This window comes from Canis aureus, chromosome X (assembly GCF_053574225.1).
Source record: "Canis aureus isolate CA01 chromosome X, VMU_Caureus_v.1.0, whole genome shotgun sequence".
Lineage (NCBI taxonomy): Eukaryota > Metazoa > Chordata > Mammalia > Carnivora > Canidae > Canis > Canis aureus.
In genome coordinates this window covers 21,809,826-21,827,871 of record NC_135649.1, presented here as the reverse complement: position 1 = coordinate 21,827,871, position 18,046 = coordinate 21,809,826, and the positions used below count along the sequence as shown (strand labels likewise).

The window sequence follows — 18,046 nt, the reverse complement described above, 5'->3', positions numbered from 1 at the left end:
TTATAAAAATAGTTATGTTTATTTTTCCCCTGGATCTAAATATACCATCCTATATGCCATGAAGAATAATAAAGAATAAGAAACACACAGTCTTTCAAGAACTTACAATCATTTCCTTCCGATAGTCACATACAGTATGCATACATCACTAGTCTTGTAGAAGAACAATCTTAACACATAGAAACTCACTGAAGAATAGGAGGAGATATAATACCAAACTGAACTTTGGATTGGGTGGTACAGGGAGCAAATACTGTTGCAGTTCAAAGGAGGAAATCAATGTAGCCTGGCAGAAAAAGGGGAGGCTTTCTGTGATATGTAGAATTTGAGTTTGGTAGGTTGGATAGGATTTAGAAAGGTGAAGAAGAAGGACAAACTAAGAATAAAATTAATCTTTATCATGCAACTTCATCCTATCCCAACACTTGAGTTCTTTACCACAGAAGTGTTTTGAAAGTCCTTTCACAGAATATCATCAAACAGGTAAAGATAAGGAAATGCACACACCTCTCTTACACCTGCCTACTACTCAGGCAGAAACCTCAGATAAGAATTGATCTGAATATCTGCTTAAAGTAATTGATGCTAAAATATGATTGAGGTTTAACCTTCTCATGGGACATTGGTATCTTAAAAGGAAAAAATCTCTAATTAGTACAATTATTTGGAAAATGTAATTTGAAGCTAGGAGAGGCCCCAGATCATTTTTCTTCTATTTGCCCATTTCAGATAGTGGTGTTCCCATTCCCACATAATCTGCTAGAATTTAAAATAGGCAGACTCACTGCAGAGAGAACAAAAGCTTCTATACCTCCTTTGGCTCCTAGATATAGCAAATTGCAAACATTGTGAACAATCTGTGAAGTTGTTCTATGTAATTTTCTATTGTCTTCAGCATTTGTTCTTTTGTTTGTTTTATTTTGTAAGGTAAAAGCAACTGTTAAGATACAGAGAATCATTTCAGACCAATAAAAAGTAAAATGCTCATTGATGATAGAGCAGTCATTTTTGTTTATCTCAGTGATCCTCAGGCTGATGTAATAGCCACTGAAGATCATGTCATAATCTCCAAGAAATCTTCTCAAACGATGTCTCCCCAGCCCCTGATATTTTGGTATTTCCCCAAATGGCATATCCTCTCTCTACTTGATTTCAGCATTGGCTTAGACTTAATAATACTTGCCAACTATTACCTACTTTCATTCCCAATCTACCTCTGCATGTTCACCATGCTAATGAGAGAAATGAAAAAAAAAAAGCAAAGAAAGAAGGAAGGAAGGCAGGGAAACTTTTAAAAAGATAGAGGAAATATATAACAACAGCTTTCTAGTTGACTAACCTTTAACATACAAACCGAATTCTCTTCATTCTTAAGGACTAGCTTCTATATTCCATACGCTTAAGAAGTGTTTGTCATGGCCTATTTCATCTGTAATTGGGAAGCACTTTTGGCACCATATAAGAGATGGGGTGTGAGGGAATTAGAAAGGCTCTGTAGAACTGACTCCCTGGTAGTAAGAGGTGGGAAGAAAGGACAAAGGCCAATAAACCAGTATCACAAGGCTGGCAGGACAGATGATCACAGCAGTGTAGGGAGGAAGATTGAACTATAGAGATCTTAGGGAGCTACAGTTTAATCATCAAGAAACAAGTGCATAAATTTGTATAAAGCAAAGGGAACAAAGTATACGGGGAAAAGCAGAGAAACAAAAGATAAGATTACAAACCCCCTTTTCAGGTGGAACAGTCAGATTCATGTGCAACTCTGAAATCTCAATAAGCTCAGCTAAAAGGATGAAATGTCACAAAGCTTATTTGGAACACTCTATTTCATTATCCAAAGGTACTATTACTAGAGTTCAAAAAGCAAAAACAAAACAGAAGACACAAGAACACACACACATACTTGCACACATACATGCATGTGTGCACATCTGTGCGCAAGGATTAAAACAGAAACATGCATACTCACATACACAGCCACTCAGCACCCACACAGACACTGATGTTGAAACACACACACACACACACACACACACACACACAGAGACACCTGCATTCCAGGAGGGGACTTAATGAAAAGAAATCATCTCTGATTAGCCAATTTTCTCTTTCAACTTTGTTTCTTGATTTCTTCACTCTGATAGGAATAATCCTAGTTGAATGTGGGAGATGTGCAGGTCACTGAACAGGACACTTAATTTGGGTTGTCTTATATTACCTACTTATACCATGGGGATTCTGGCAACTTTAGAAATAAAATATTAGTTGTAAAAGGTATAAGCTTTAGTTCTGAAGTGATATTGCTAGTGAGAAAGGGCATATGGAAATTGTATATGGAACCACCCCACCTGGGGTCCCATTCTATTTTTTTTGGGGGGGTCCCATTCTAAATGACATTTGTGCCTTTTAAAACATCATTCACTCTATAGATAGATTCAATGCAATCCCTTTCAAAATCCAAACTGGCTTTTTTTTATTTTTTAAAGAAACTGACACAACAATTCTAAAATTCAAGTGGAGATATAAGAGACCCAGAATAACCAAAACAACCTTAAAAAAAAGAACAGAGGGCAGCCCGGGTGGCTCAGCAGTTTAGTGCCGCCTTCAGCCCAGGGCCTGATCCTGGAGACCTGGGATCGAGTCCCACATCGGGCTCCCTGCATGAAGCCTGCTTCTCCCTCTGCCTGTGTCTCTGCCTCTCTCTCTCTCTCTCTCTCTCTCTCTCTCTGTGTGTGTGTGTGTTTGTGTCTCTCATAAATAAATAAATAAATAAATAAATAAATAAATAAATAAATAAACAAACAAACAAACTTAAAAAGAAAAGAAGAACAGGGTTGGAAGACTCCCACTTCCCAACTTCAAAAATTGCTATAAAACTGTAATAATCAAGACAGTGTGGTACTGTTATAAGGGCGGGCATATAGAACAATGAAACAGAATTGAGTATCCAAAAGTGAACCCTTATATTTAGCACCAATTGATTTTTGACAAGAGCACTAAGATTACACAATAGAGAAATAAAAGTCTTTTCAACAAGTAGTGCTGGGGTGTTTGGATATCCACATGCAAAAGAATAAAGTTGGATCTTGATCTCACGTTGTATACAACAATGAACTAAAAATGGTTCACAAACCCATATATAAGGGCTAAAAATGTAAAACTCTTAGAAGACACCAGAGTAAATCTTTGAGACCTTGAGTTAGGCAATGGTTTCTTATGTATGACACCAAAACATAAAGCAACAAAAGAAAAAATAGATTAATTGACCTCATCAAATCAGAAATGTTTGTACTGCAAATGATAAAATCATGGAAGTGAAGAGGCAGTCTACAGAGTGGTAGAAAATATTTGCAAAACCATGAGATACCACTTCACACCTATTAGAATGGCTCCTTAGTAGTATTAGATAAAAGTAACTGTTGACAAGATTGTGGGCAAACTGGAACCCTTATTCATTGTTTGGTGGTATTTTAAAATTACACAAGCAAAAAAATTAAAATAAAATAAAATAAAATAAAATAAAATTACACAAGCACTTTGGAAAACAATTTTAATGGCTCCTCAACAAGTTGGACATAGAGTTACCATATGAACCACGTATGTACTCCCAGGTATATACCTAAGATAAATGATCACATACGTCCACACAAAAACTTGTACATGTATTCTCATAGCAGCATTATTTAAAATAGTTGACGAGTGGAAATGACCCAAATGTCCATCAACTCGTGTAGATAAACAAAATGTGGTATAGTGATATAATGGAGTACTGTGTAGTTATAAAAAGGAATGAAGTACTGATATGTGCTACAACATGCATGAATCTCGAAAATATGCTAAGTGAAAGGAGCCAAATGCAAAGGGACACATATTTTACACGATCCCATTCATATGGAATGTCCAGAATAGGCAGATCCATAGAAAGATGGATTAGCTGGCTAGGACTGGAGGGAATGGAGAGTTAGGGAGATAATGGCTAAGGGGATCAGGATTTATTTATTTGGGGAGTAATGAAATGGTATAAAACTGAATTTTTGATGATGGTTGCATAGCACTGAATATGCTAAAGATAATTAAATTATATACTTAAAATGAGTTAATTGTATGGTATGTAAATCATACCCCAATAAAGCTATTAAGAGAAAATCAGTCACTTGGAAAGCACATAATTGTTTCCAAAATTTGAGGGGTTGCCATATGGAAACAGGGTGAGTTTGCTTGGTATAAGCCCCAAGGGGTAAGCAGAGTCAGGGTCACCACACAATATAAATCATGTTGCAGTTTGTGTGAATAGTGCTATGCCTGAGTAAGAACATTGGGTGGATGCTGAAGGAAGAGGTATTTTGGCTCATGTATGCAAACATTTAATAACTCGCGCTATTCAAAGATCAAATGTGCTACCTCATAGTGCAAAGTGCCAAATTATTGGAAGTATCCAAGCGTAAACTGGATGACCATTTGAAGATGGAGTAGATGTTTTCATGTAACAGATTGTATATATATATGTGGTAAAAGAGGGAGACGTGACTCAATAGCCTTTATGGTTTTTTATAACCCTAAGATTCTATTAAAGTGCATATATTACAAACTTTCATCTATAAACCTTTTTCTCATTCTTAATTATTTCCTCATTAGTCAGGAATAAGTGAGTACTTACATATTCCCCCTAGATTCATAAGTCACAACAGTGATTTCTTATGAAATAATAAAACTTGATGCTGTGGTCTAGGCCATTTCTAATATTTATATGCTGTCTCTGGCTCAATCATTTAGCAATGGCCCATCTACTGGATTATTCTTTTTGTAGTCTATAGCTTTAAGGGTAGCATTTCATAAATATTAATAAGAATAGGGGTCCTACGTTGTACTTAATACTGATAATAAATACAAATAATTCTGGACTGTCTTTTCCCTTTCTACCATCCTTTGTCCTTTCATCAGATAGAGAATATGCAGGCTGCTTATTTTTACAAGTTGCTTCTCAAGCTTCAGAATGAACCTCTTGGCTGAAAGATTCAAATATTTTGGCCTAAATCCACAAATGTCATAAGAAACTGGCACTCCATTCTACAATGCTTTTTCTCTCTGTGAATAACTTTAACTTGGGATCATGAAGTAGAATCATTTGTTGGGTGGTCCATTATGATCTAGATTTAAAACCTCATGGGGTAGCAGTCCTTTACTCCACTTTACACTTTACAACTAGTTGGAATGAATCTATACTGAAGAAGAAAGGTTTAGATACAGTGAGAAAAGCTGATTATCCATCATCTGTTTCATAACAGCAAGAGGCAGTTTAATATCCTGTAAGGGGTAGCTTACCAATAGCGACATGAGGATCAGAAATGGCTAAACAGCTTCAAGTCAAGTACCTTTCTCATTGGACTGGTAAAGTACAGGCAACCCATAGTCAGTACCAGCTAAGTGAGTAATCCTGACTTATCCTGGCTCATTGATATCTTAGGCATACACAAAAGCCCTATACCTAAAATCTCAAATGGAAAACATCTGCAGCAAAATTGTACTCATTGTCCAGCTAGTACACCAGAGCTGCACTATAAATCCCAACCTTAGGGTTCATGCCTTGGAACTGTGTCCTAATGCTCTAACATAGCCCTTCTGTTACTTCCAGTAATAAATCCCCATGGAGAAGTTCCAAGAAGGGTAGTGCCTTAGATCATATTCCATGTTAGAGTGAGGTTCTTCTCTACAGCTTGTGCTTCATCTGGTCTTGGTGTGAAGCCAGCAAAGAAAAGTTCTGGAGAGTTTGTGCTAGGTGGGAGTTCTTTTTATTTTAAACAACTGTAAATGTTTAACAAAACAATTATGCCCTTGTCACTTCAGACCCTTTCTCTCCAGACCATGTCTTTCCCTTCTTGTCAAAAGCCTCATGAGGCCCAAGAGGAGGGCACTCAGGGAATGCTATTTGGGAGGGGGAAAGATACTACTGGAATCCCAGGCTCATTTCTCCAATGGTCATATTTCTGTCTGTGTTTATCCCTTTTTCTGCCAGATCGTGCTCTTTATTGCTCACATCACTCAAAATAGTCATGAGCGCCAATACTAACTACTTAAGCTGCAATCTTTATTGTATTTACTTTGTATCTCACCATTATAAACCACTCTCCCTGGATCCTTTAAACATTTCAATTGCTCTTTTCCATTTCAAGCATCTCAATTTCAGAGAATAGAAACTTGGGTATAGTCTTATTACCAATTAAAAAGGGATTCTCGCTACTTTGCCCTAAGAAGTTATTTCTCTATATCCATGTCAGTTACTCAAAACCATATTGGTTTTTTAAATGCCAGATCATAATGCGCTCTTAAAATAGTTTACTATCTCCTATCACCTGTAGACTTTTAAAAGCATGAATCAAATTTACTTTTGATGATCTCTTTGTATGACATTTACAACCAAGAAAAAATTTAATATGCCACCCAAAAAGCTTTTCCAGAATAGTCTTACTTGCAGATTATCGTAATTTTTATTAAATATGGATTGTCACAATTATTTGATATTCTTCAAAGTCCTTATCAAAAGTTTAGGTGAATCCAAATTGTACAACTTCCACTGAATAAGCTGGGAAAATTTGTAGGACTCAGGAAGGCATATTAGAGTTGTAGTTCTTTGGGGTTCTGGCTCCGCCTCCAAACCAAAGGGCAGTGTTTGGGAAACTGCCAACCATATTTAGCAGCAAGAGTTAGCAATTTAGCATAGCAGATGGGAGTGGCAGTGAGTAGAATGTATAAAGAATTTAAAGAAGGTTTTCTTTACAACCTCTTCATCAGAAGCTTTAACTGGATACATTCCAATTCCTATTTGGTAGAGAGTTAACACAGGGAATGTTTTCTTTACATTCTCTCACTTTACACTGATCTGGGATTTTTGTGAGGAAACACCCTAGTGCTGAGAACCTTCTCTCTCTCTCTCTCTCTCTCTCTCTCACCCCCCACAATAGGAAAGACAACCATTCCTAAGTTCGTGTATAAGTAAAAAAGCTGTGGGAATGCAGGCTTTGGAGTCTAGGCACGGAGCTGGAGACAAGTTAGTGGTATATACAGCTTTGGGTAAGGGACACAGACAACATTTATTTAGAGGGCTAATGAGGATTAAATGAAATAACTTATGTAAAGCTCCTAGCACAGTTCTATAGTATACCTTTAAAATATATTTGCAAAAAAAATAAAAAATAAAATATATTTGCTTTCTTCTCCACCCTGGCTTGAATTATGAAGGGTCCTGATCAGAGTAAACTTTTTCACTGAAAGAAATATCTGGCTTCCTAAATAAAGTAAAAATGTCACTGAAAATTACAGATGTAGTTTGTTGCTAGAGGGAAGGGAGAGGCAAACGGTTAAACAGTTTCTTTAGTTCCAAATGGGTTTTGTCTTTATGCATTTCTCAAAACTGTAGCTATGATACTAACTCTTTAGTTCTCAAAACAAAAGAACCTATTTACAGAGTGTTCAAGGGTGGCCCCGAGTGGCACTTTAAAACACCAGGTTTGAACTCCTCCAGGCAGTTCAGTGAGGCAGGATACAACAATAGATTCTGGGAGTGAGTCTGAATGGTACAAAAAGAGTGGGGGTGGGGTGGGGGGTGGTCTGCTGTCCACTGAAAATAGCAGAGCCAAAGTGAGTGAAGAATGTGAAGGGAGAAAAGGAAATTTTAGGATGTGCTAAAATTTTTAGCAACTGAAGAGTACAGAGAATACAGGCAACAGTGGCAGTTCAGGCAGGCATAATTATTTATCATATACTTGTCACAGATAGCAACAGTCAAGGACATTATTTTACGTACACGTTTTTTTTCCAAAACCATCGATTCTGACACTCGGTTCATTTTAGAAAGCCACCAAAGTACAAATAATACACACGATGAACTCCACACAATAAAACAGGGTACCTTGATTTATGTCTCTTTATGTAGACATTACAATACATTTCTGATTCAAATTCTTCCAAAGTCTTAATACTATCTAAATAATGAAATCATCCTGAAAGGGGTATATACTGGTTCAAGGAAGATTTGTCAGGAAAAGAAATGGAAGCCGAAAAGTAATGAGTAATGAGTGGCTAAGGGGCTGATCAATTCAAAAGAGAATGGTTAAAGGGTCTATGAGAGCTAAAATGTCTGAAAGTATCTATGACCTAAACACTGAAGCCAGAAGCTCTTTCTTTGATTAATTCAACCTTCTTATCCCAAGCTCTGAAATCAGGGCTTATCAGCCAGCTCTCAATAGCAAACCAATATGATTAGAAAAATAGTACTGATGAGAGATGCAGAGTGTAGATCTCCTTCAAATTTAATTGAGATCATAATTGGTTAAATAATTTCTGAGAATAACTCACTTTAGGCCATTTTTCAATTTTAAACTATTTTAAAAAAGAAATGCAATGTCCTGTATGTCAAAGAAAATGATGTTCCTGTTTGATTACCACCCAATACAATGATCACTGTAGCCACCTAGACCCCTAAGGAAATTATTCATTCTAGATAGCCAACCTTTCTGGATCTGCACTTCCAGTATTGCATCGAATAGTCACACGTAACTATTTAAATCTCAATTTAACTAAACTTAAAAATTCAGTTCCTCAGTTGCAGCAGTCACATTTCAGTGTTCAAAAGCTGTATGTGGCCAGTGGCTGCTTTGTGGGACAATGAAGATATAGAAAATTGCAGTGTCACAGAAAGTTGTATTGGACAGCACTGGGTTAGACACCAGAAGACTAAGACTTCCAATGTCAGACCAAAAAATTTAAACCATTTTAATGACAGTTTTCCCATGATGTTGTTAATACTTGTATTCCCAAAGAATATAGATTAGTATTTAACATTTTATTTTTGACTTTGAACAGTGGTTCTCAAAAGTCAGTTGTACAGAATAATCATCCGGGGAGTTTGCTAAATGCAGATAACTCAGAGAGTGAGTCAGTAGGTCTGGGATGGGGATCCAGGAATCTGCATTTAAAACCTATGTCCTAGGTAATACTGACACAAGTAGTCACTAAACCACATTTTGAGAAACACTATGATTATGAATCAAAAATTTCAATGATCAATTTACACATTCTGATTCATTTTCTTGTGTGGGTAAATATTAATATGTATACATAGCAATCCCTTGTCTCTCTACAAAAGTGTTCCATAAAGGTGAAAGAAGGAGCTTTCAAGACATTGTAGATCTGAGCAAAGGTGAATACAGAGAAAAAAATCAAGACAGTCATGCTACAAACAAAACAAATCTTCTGGACAGAATATTCCATAATATGAATGCAGGTCAGAAGCTATCTAGCCATTCAGCTTCTGGAGCTCTCAGGCTCTGGAAACCGCTCTAAACCCTGAGCTAGCAGGAGAGGAGAAAAACTGCGATTTCTGAAGGCCTAAATATTGCTTGTAAATGGTAAGTATGTACAAGGCACTAGACTAGGTGCTAAAAGACTACTAAAATAAATTTTTTAATTTCAAAGAGCTCAGTCTAGTGGGGAAAGACAGACCAAAAACAAGTATTATAATATAGGAGAAGGTGTCATTGGAGCTGAACTTTAAATGTTGAGTGACTCTAGGGTTGTCAGAGATGTGGAAGAATGGTAGTTAAAATGTAGAGAATGGGAAGAAGTGAAAGCACATGAGCTTGAACTTTTGAGGTGTACCTCATGACCCAGAAGTGGTCTAGAGTGGCTAGTGAACAAGGTTTAGAGAAAGTTGTGTAGTTGAGAAATGAGTTCTGGGTTTCTGGGACAAGACCATGGATGGTCCTGAAGGCCTGTTTGGGAAAAAAAAACAAACAAAACAAACAAAAAAAACCACTACCATCAAAGCCTGTAGGTGCTTGAAGAGAAAGGTGATATGACAAGATCTACATTTAGGAAGAACACTCCCAACAGCTAGGCATAAAATGGAGTGAGAGTAGACGCAGGGAAGATGTCCTATGATTTGGTCATTTGGCTGCATGGAACAAAAATTGCACCCTGGTTGGCAATGTTTGTGCTTGCCAAAAGCTGGGAATCAAGAGAGAAGCAACGGAATATGAGATTTTGTTTTAGTTGAACATCTGAAGAAAGAGCATGTCTAGAAGCAGTATTTAGAAGATGCTGGAGATGCAATGATCCACCACAACTCTGGCAATAGAGGACCAGCAATGAAGGTCAGAAGAAAGCAGAATTTTCCACAGTCAGGTAAGCAGAAAGACAGCGCTATACTTTCTATGTCTTCCAAAAGCACAGACAATGAGATATCTGCTATGGGTGGCACACCAATGGCAAACAGCTTCTTCGGTGAAGTGCCCTTAAAGATACAGAACATATTGCATAGTAGTTAAAGGCACAGGTTCTGGAGACAGACTTCCTGTGTTGGAATCCTGGTTCTGCTACTTAGTAATTGTGTGGCCTGGTAGAAAGGTTACTTAAACTCTAAGTCTCAGTTTTCCTACCCTTAAAATGGAGATACTACTACCTACCTCACTGGAATGCTGTGAAAGTTGATGAGTTCATACATATAAAGTATTTATAACATGGTCTGGTACATAGTAGGCACTCAATAAATGTTAGCTATTATTATCATGTGTATATATAGGGGACATACTTAATTGTGCTAGGTACAACAACCCTCAAAGGCATTAGTGCTGTACCAAGGTATGGGGATCAGTATAGTTTAGCAAACCAAAGGGCATATGCAATATACCATCCTGCGTAGACAGCACACCTTAACTATTACACATAATGAGCACCTTTAGTGTTTTTTGCAAAAAGACAGATATGAGTAAGTTTTTAAATTTGCAGATATTTTTAGTGATCCCAGTGATCCCCTTACATAAGCTGGTGCAAGCCAGCTCCAGCACACCACTGGCTGGTGTACACTAGCTCTCATACTCCCATCCAGAAGACCTGGCTTCATATTCAGAGAGATACTGAAAGGAAAAATCCATCAATCAACTTCAGCTCCCTGAACAGCCAGAACCTAGAACTCTACGCCCTCTCTAATTTCTCTTGGCCTCAAAGAACCTAGGGAAAAAATGATTGTTTTGCAGATGAAAGACTTTTTCTTTCTCCAATCAGAAAATGACAATCTTTTTTTAAAGTCCTAATAAGCTCCTTTTAATTTATATTTAGAGTGCTTTTTCCCAGAAAGAGGAATGGGGTGAGGGGTGTTAGCCAGAGCTTTCAATTGCAAAGAAAATTTGCCACCTGAAACCAAGTTTGATATGTAGCTCCTAATCACCCACCCCATGTTCCCAAGTCCCCTCTCTCTGACCCTGACCCATTCCCCCAAGTTCCCTCCTGCATTTTTTTTAAGTGTCAAATTCCATTTAAGTTTAAAGAATGATAAAAAGAGCTTTATATCAATCTCTTTTCCTTTTTTCTATCAAGGATCAACATAAGAAAAGCTTTGGCTAAAGATATGTTAAAGTATAAAGATATCATCTTAGATAAGGGTAAATTCCAATTACATGGTCTCTGAAACAATATATCCATTAACATTTTTCCAAGAGTCTCACAGATCATAACAATACCAGCTCTATCTCTGGTTCATATTCTTGACAACATTCTCAAATATTCATTGTCAAATGCTAAAGAAGAGTGGTCTACGGCATGAGCATCCAGTCATTTCCCGACAATATGGCATAGTCTAATAAATCCAGAGCCAAGAATGATGGCTTCAAGAATATTTCCTGAATATGAACTAGGGGTGGTGGGCGGGGGGTGGGGGTGACTGGGTGACAGGCACTGAGGGGGGCACTTGATGGGATAAGCACTGGGTGTTATTCTATATGTTGGCAAATTGAACACCAATAAAAAATTTTTTTTAAAAGTTAAAAAAAGAATGTTTCCTGAAGAGGTTTTCAAAACTGTTTACCAGAGAACTACTATGAGCTCCTCAAGTATATGGGCTCAGATGAAGTGATAACATAGTTTTAAACAGTTTTAGTCCCTTCTTCAATGGGACACAAAATATGTTTTTTCCCCCTTTAAACTATTGAATTTAAAATTGAGAAATCATTTGGAAATTTAAAAAGATGAAAAATCTGGTCTATTTTATTTTGATAGGTAGATAAGATAAGCACTAAGGAAAGTATGAAACTGAGTTAGCTGTATATTTTTTCTGTTGATCTGGATAAAATATTCAAATCTGAAAACATGTAGCACTTCACATTCATGATCAGTATATTTTAAAATACACATACTTTTATGAAAACAGCTATATATGTTTATTGAGCAGAATATTAAAAACAAACTAGCTTACTTTAAAAAGAAAATGTTCCACATTAATGTTTTTTTTTTTTAATTTTTTTATTTATTTATGATAGGCACACAGTGAGAGAGAGAGAGAGGCAGAGACACAGGCAGAGGGAGAAGCAGGCTCCATGCACCGGGAGCCCGACGTGGGATTCGATCCCAGGTCTCCAGGATCGCGCCCTGGGCCAAAGGCAGGCGCCAAACCGCTGCGCCACCCAGGGATCCCCACATTAATGTTTTTGATTGGACATTGTAATTCCTCCAAATTTCACAAGGTTCTATCTTCATTCATATTGATGTAAAGTTAATCAAAAGATGAATGTTTCTTTATGTATCAGCAAAATTGATCTAGAAAATACTCATGTATTAAAATAAAATAGTTTGGAAAAAATTTCTAGAGTTCTATCAAATAAGACTTTCTTTAAGTAAATGAATATATTTAGTTTTCTTGACTAGTAGCTTAAGTCAAATTTACCCTGGATCCATCAACTGTGAGGCAGCCTGGTATATGGGGGAAACAAAGCACAGGTTCTTGAATCAGATCATCTAATCTATGAGTTTGGGCTCTGCCACTTGTTAGATTTAAGACTTCAGGCCAATTACTTATCTTGGAAGTCTCAGTTTTCTTACCTCTGAAATGGAGATCATAATGCCACTGCACTCACACCAGGTTGTCATGAGGATAAACTGAGCAAGCGTATGTGAAATCACTGTGTAAATATTTTACACTACATCCACTATCAGCCAATAACTGACAACTGTATTGTAATTAGAAGTTATTTTTTAATAGAGTAAAACCACGAGGAAATTAAACCCGTATTCATAATTAGCATGCAAATAAAATTCAGGCATAAAAGGCACCTAGTTGGGTTTGACATCATTCATTAGGTCACCCTAGAATTGAGAGATGGCAAGGAGATAATATCACTATCTTTTTAACATATATGCTTTTATTAGCACGGAGTTCTTCTCAGATATAGTAATCCAGTAGCATAAAAAAGTCCAACATTTTTCACTGCCAGAAATTTAAACCAGTAATACCTCTATTTATTGAACCAAGCAATATTTTCCATGAAAATATATCTATTTGCTTCTGTAGTAAACAAAGTAGTCTCTCTTTTTAGTCCAAAGAGAAAAAATAAGAACTTCTCACATTAAAAATGTACAGAGACAGCTCTTCTGGAGTCAAGCATGCATTGGGGTATGGAGAAAACATCCAACAAGCACAACTCTCCACCACTTAGTGAAACAAACCAACCGCTAACCAAAGAAGAAACTGAAGCTATAAATTCAAATAAATGGGCTGCAGGGAGACTACACAAACCTGCTGTTGCTTTAATTGCAGACAATTCAATTCAGCAGCTGTTGGTCCAGGCACTAAGGTTCACTGTATGCTCTTCAGCGTAACCTTGAAATACTGTCACTCACTCACTTCTCCACATCATCTGCATGCTGTCCAATTAATGAGGAGTGAAATCAACTGTCAAACCACGCATCAAAACAGAACATGATCTTTTAGCTCTTAAGTACAGGAGCACAGTATTTTAAGGACAATAAAGCATGAATGGAGTCTTTACAATAAATAATATTTAAACTTATCAAAACATATAGTTGTAGGAACTAAGCTTATGTTCTGTTCAGCAGGAAATTGAAACTTTCTCAAGGTTTTTTTTGTTTGGACAGATCTTATCTGTCTAACTGCTATATAAGAAGCCTTTTAAACAACATTCACCAATGTCTGATCAGTCTTCAGGTTCTTCATTATTATAGACCAATATATTTCTAAAAGCTTAAGAGAATACTTAAGGAACACTTCCGGTCCAATGATATTTTACAATACAAAATGATTTGCTGCTGGCATTTTTAGCCTTGCTGTTTCCAGCACTTTTTTTTTCTACCAAGAGAACAAACAACAATAATATATAATGTTCATCAATCTGGTCAAATAATGAAATAAAAATAAATTTACCAAAATAAATGTGTTCTGGAATGCTTCCTATTTGAAGTTTCCCTTCTCTTAACTATATCCCAAATCTAGACAACCAATTGACAAATATGAGAGTTAATAAACTCAAGAGAAATACAACACACTAAGTGTTTAAAAATTGCTTTTTGCTTCCAAAGCACTGTGTCTTCTGTGCAAACACTCTAGGCTATATTGCATTACCAGTTGCAGACATAAGACTTGAGAAATTCAACACAAGAATACAGCAGAGAAGCAAGCACAATTAAGGGATCAGGACTATCAATTTAACAGAAACCCCAGATTTTACATAGCAATCTGCTATAAACATTATAGCAAGGGGCAGGCATGTTTGTGCAGCTGTTTTGTTTAGCTCATTAGAACCTTATTTGTCCTTCAGTACAGTTAAACTGGAGGCAAAATAAGAGAGGAATGCACTTTGAAACAAAAGGGAAATTTCAGATAAAATAAAACATACTATACCTGTATATTGTACCAGGAACATCGTGACACTCTTCAAGGAACTGTTTCACGTTGTATCCTACCGTGAGTTATTCTCCCCTTACCCTCTTCTTTCCACAAAAAGAAAAGCCAAAGAACCCCAAACCCCACTACACACTACCCCTAACCCACCCCCCCATTGGGGAAAAAAAACAGTTACAATTCAGCTTAGATCTGATGCTTCTGTTTAGCTCAGCTCCAGCCGAGCAACTGAGCTCTAACAACGGAGCATAGGGAGGTGGATTCTGATGCCAGTAGCACTTCCATCCACTTCACTTACACAAAAGCAGGCAGTGGAAAATCCAGGAGCCTTGAAGACAAGGGCTGGAACTGGCTTTTATGAATTGCTATTACTGCATGTGTCACCATCCATCTCCAATGACGGACACTTATAGGCTGAATTGGGAGTGGAGGGGGTGGGGAGGAGGAGGTTGGAGAGCAGGTGGAGAAGCAATTAGCAGTATGTTCATCGGAGAATTCGTTCGGGATTTCATACATCAGTGCCTAAAGAAACAGCATGCAGTTGACAAATCAGAACTTTACAATTTGCATGCCTTAGAAGAAATCTTAGCTCACAGCTCCAAACGAAATAATGTTTCCCCACTCTTATAGAGCATGAAAAGTCACCCCTCTGCTTTCTCTTTCCTCTAGCTACTCTTGTTCCTGAGAAATCAACATTCAAAATGAATATTTGCTAATTTCCTCCAAAGAATTATATTTAAAAGGCTGGAAGCAAAGGAAGTATGAAGAAATTAAATTATATCAAACATGACATTTCTTAACAAAAAGGCAAGAAGCTAATTATTTTAAGCCAACTTTTCATCCCTAGTCCCATTCCCCAGGTGCAGCTTTCACACCTATAATCACTAGATCACACAACTATTGTGCATATATTTAAAACTGGAAAACAATCTACATATACCAAAAAATAGTTCAGTTAAAGTCAAGATGAAAAGCTAAGAGCTATATATAAGACTCTTTCCATAGATGACCTTAAGAAGGCACTTTGCCTATTAATGCTTCAGTTTTACTCATATGCTAAACTGAAGCCCATTATTTAGACCAATTTGAAGATTAGTCATGAGTAAGGAACAAAAAGGAAACAGTCGCTTAGAAACGAAACAGGACATAATTGAAGGAATACTGGAGCTGGATATCAGGAAACCTGGATTCAGGCTCCAGATCCATAAATTTCTAGCTGTGTTACCTTAGACAAGTCACTTAATTTATCTGAGCTTAAGTTTCCTTGTTTACAAATTGGACACAGTAGTACCTATCCTGACTGCTTCAGAGGATTGCTATGAAGAGTTAATGAGATAACAGATGTGAAAATCCCTTTTTAAATTGTAAAAGGCTATAAAATTGTATGGAATTATTATTGTTATACTCTGAAACAAATCCTGCCTAAATGGCTGAAGTCAAGCACCTCCATCACATAAGAAAAATAAAAAGAAAGAGCCAATATAATTTTGTGAAAAGAATTCTCAATTCTTCCAATTTTAAAGTTGGAAGGAAGCACTGTTTGCTCTTAAAATGCCACAGAAGGGAAATTGTTTTAAAGGAAAAAATTTTAAATCTGATACATAATACATCAAAGTTTATTAAAGAAACTGAAGCCCTTTAATTCCTTCTTTCCTTTCTGGAAAGTCAGTTCATTTGTTTTCATATGGTCTAGTATTATGTCCCATTTAGAATGCAAGCTACAGGACATGAACATCAACTTCTATTAAATCTTTCTATTAATTTGGTATATCCTCCCTGCCTAGTATGTGTGGAAGAATTCAGGTTGATTAGCTAAGTCTAAATCCACAAGGTAAAAATCCAAAGTCATGTTTTATGAGGCTCCAAACTGCCTTGATACTATATATACAGTGACCAGCTGGCTTAAGCTGGGACACAATTTTAGCACATGAAGTCCTGGGGTGGCCACACCTGGGGCACTAAATGATCCAGGCAATGTTTGGGGACCTTTGGTTCAGCCAAATCCCACATGTCCTGATTTCCATCTGTATGGTGGTTACCCAAGTGTGTGTCTGTCCACATGGGCCAAATCTGAAGCAGCCAAAAAAAGTGGGAGCTATAGCAGAAATATCAGATGTCAGCTCCCCTTGGCCCCTTCTAATGCCATCTGTGTCCTCAAACAAGTGCCGAGCCCACTATCTAAGAGAAGAAAGAAAACTTTCTCTAATTGTCCCTTTGAATGTCATTGCCAATACTGAAAATGCCAGTAAAATATGTATCCAAAATCTATGTTAAGTCAATGGGAAAAATGGATAAGATGGATCACAAAGAGTTTGGTGACTGGTAGCTAAGAGGGAGTAAATCATTAAAAGAGGGAAGGAGAGGACAGGGCTGGGAGGGGAGGAGAAAAGAAGGGGGGCAAAAGAGAGGAGGTAAGGAGAGCAAATGAATCTGAAATGAGAGATTTTTCTCTAAGCAGAAATATATCAGCTGGAATCACCCAAAACCTCACCTCCTAGAAAGTACTTGCCTTTTGAAGTATTGGGAATAGCCTTTTTACCACCACAGCTGCTATACTAGCCTTCCAAATGCTTAGGTAAATAGTCAACAGCTTGAAAAAGCACTGACAGCCCTTGCACCAGAACTCACTTTCATTTGGCATGTGGAAAGTCAGGCAGGTGGGATACAGTCCTCCAGAGTTCTCATCACTGCAACCCCCCACCCCCACCCCGCCATAGCCCTACCTTTGGCATAGCTGGCCACTAACAAAATTGTCAACCCAATTTCAGGTTTGGCAGAGGAGGCTTGCCTGAGATTCTTAAAACCACACTGGTAAGAAAGGAACAAAGATTGTATTTCAGAGTCACGCTGTTCTGCCTTTGGGCATTGCAACTGAACTCTTCCATACATTTAAGCTTGAAATTCATATTCCCCAAGTTCCTCAGTAGGGCCATTCAAAGTAAAGGGAAAAGCACAAGAAGATAATGTTTTGTTCACTTCTTTCCCACAGTCAAAAGATGAGGATCATATCAAGAACATGACTGACAGCATATGTCAAAAGGCAATGACAGAGGTGGTAGTTTCAACCCAGATTAGCAAGAATGGAAATGAAAGCATCAGAGCATCCTGATAAAAACAAACTCACAAACATATACATCAATAACCATTGCAATGTTTTCATTATCTTGATTTCAAGCTCCAGAATATAAACACTAATGGTTCCCTAATCCACTGGAGCTGCTTCTCAGCAGCCATCACCAAGCCTGACTGGCCTTTTCAAATGAATTCCCATTGTTAACCACCTTAGATTCTGAGTATTTTTGTCAAAAACAAAAATCCCAGTGGAAGATTTCAAAGAACCAAAAACTTGAATCAAACTAT

General features: G+C 37.2%; 1 protein-coding gene across 12 annotated transcripts in view; it reads right to left on the bottom strand.

Moving 5' to 3' along the window:
- Positions 1-18,046, bottom strand: part of ENOX2 (ecto-NOX disulfide-thiol exchanger 2) — a 288,127-nt gene that overhangs the window by 256,313 nt on the left and 13,768 nt on the right. The window contains exons 1-2 of one of the 12 annotated variants that reach the window (XM_077888081.1): positions 14,687-14,827; positions 13,565-13,692 (exon numbers count right to left, since the gene is read on the bottom strand). The exons of 8 other annotated variants lie outside the window; for them this stretch is intronic. Coding sequence is in view for 2 of the 4 variants with exons in the window: in XM_077888074.1 (XP_077744200.1) it covers positions 14,687-14,708 (22 nt within the window). In the remaining 2 variants the exon portion in view is untranslated. Of the gene's footprint in view, positions 1-13,564; positions 13,693-14,686; positions 14,828-18,046 lie in introns of those variants that run through there. 3 more of the 12 variants (XR_013374604.1, XM_077888074.1, XM_077888075.1) reach the window with 3 other exon arrangements.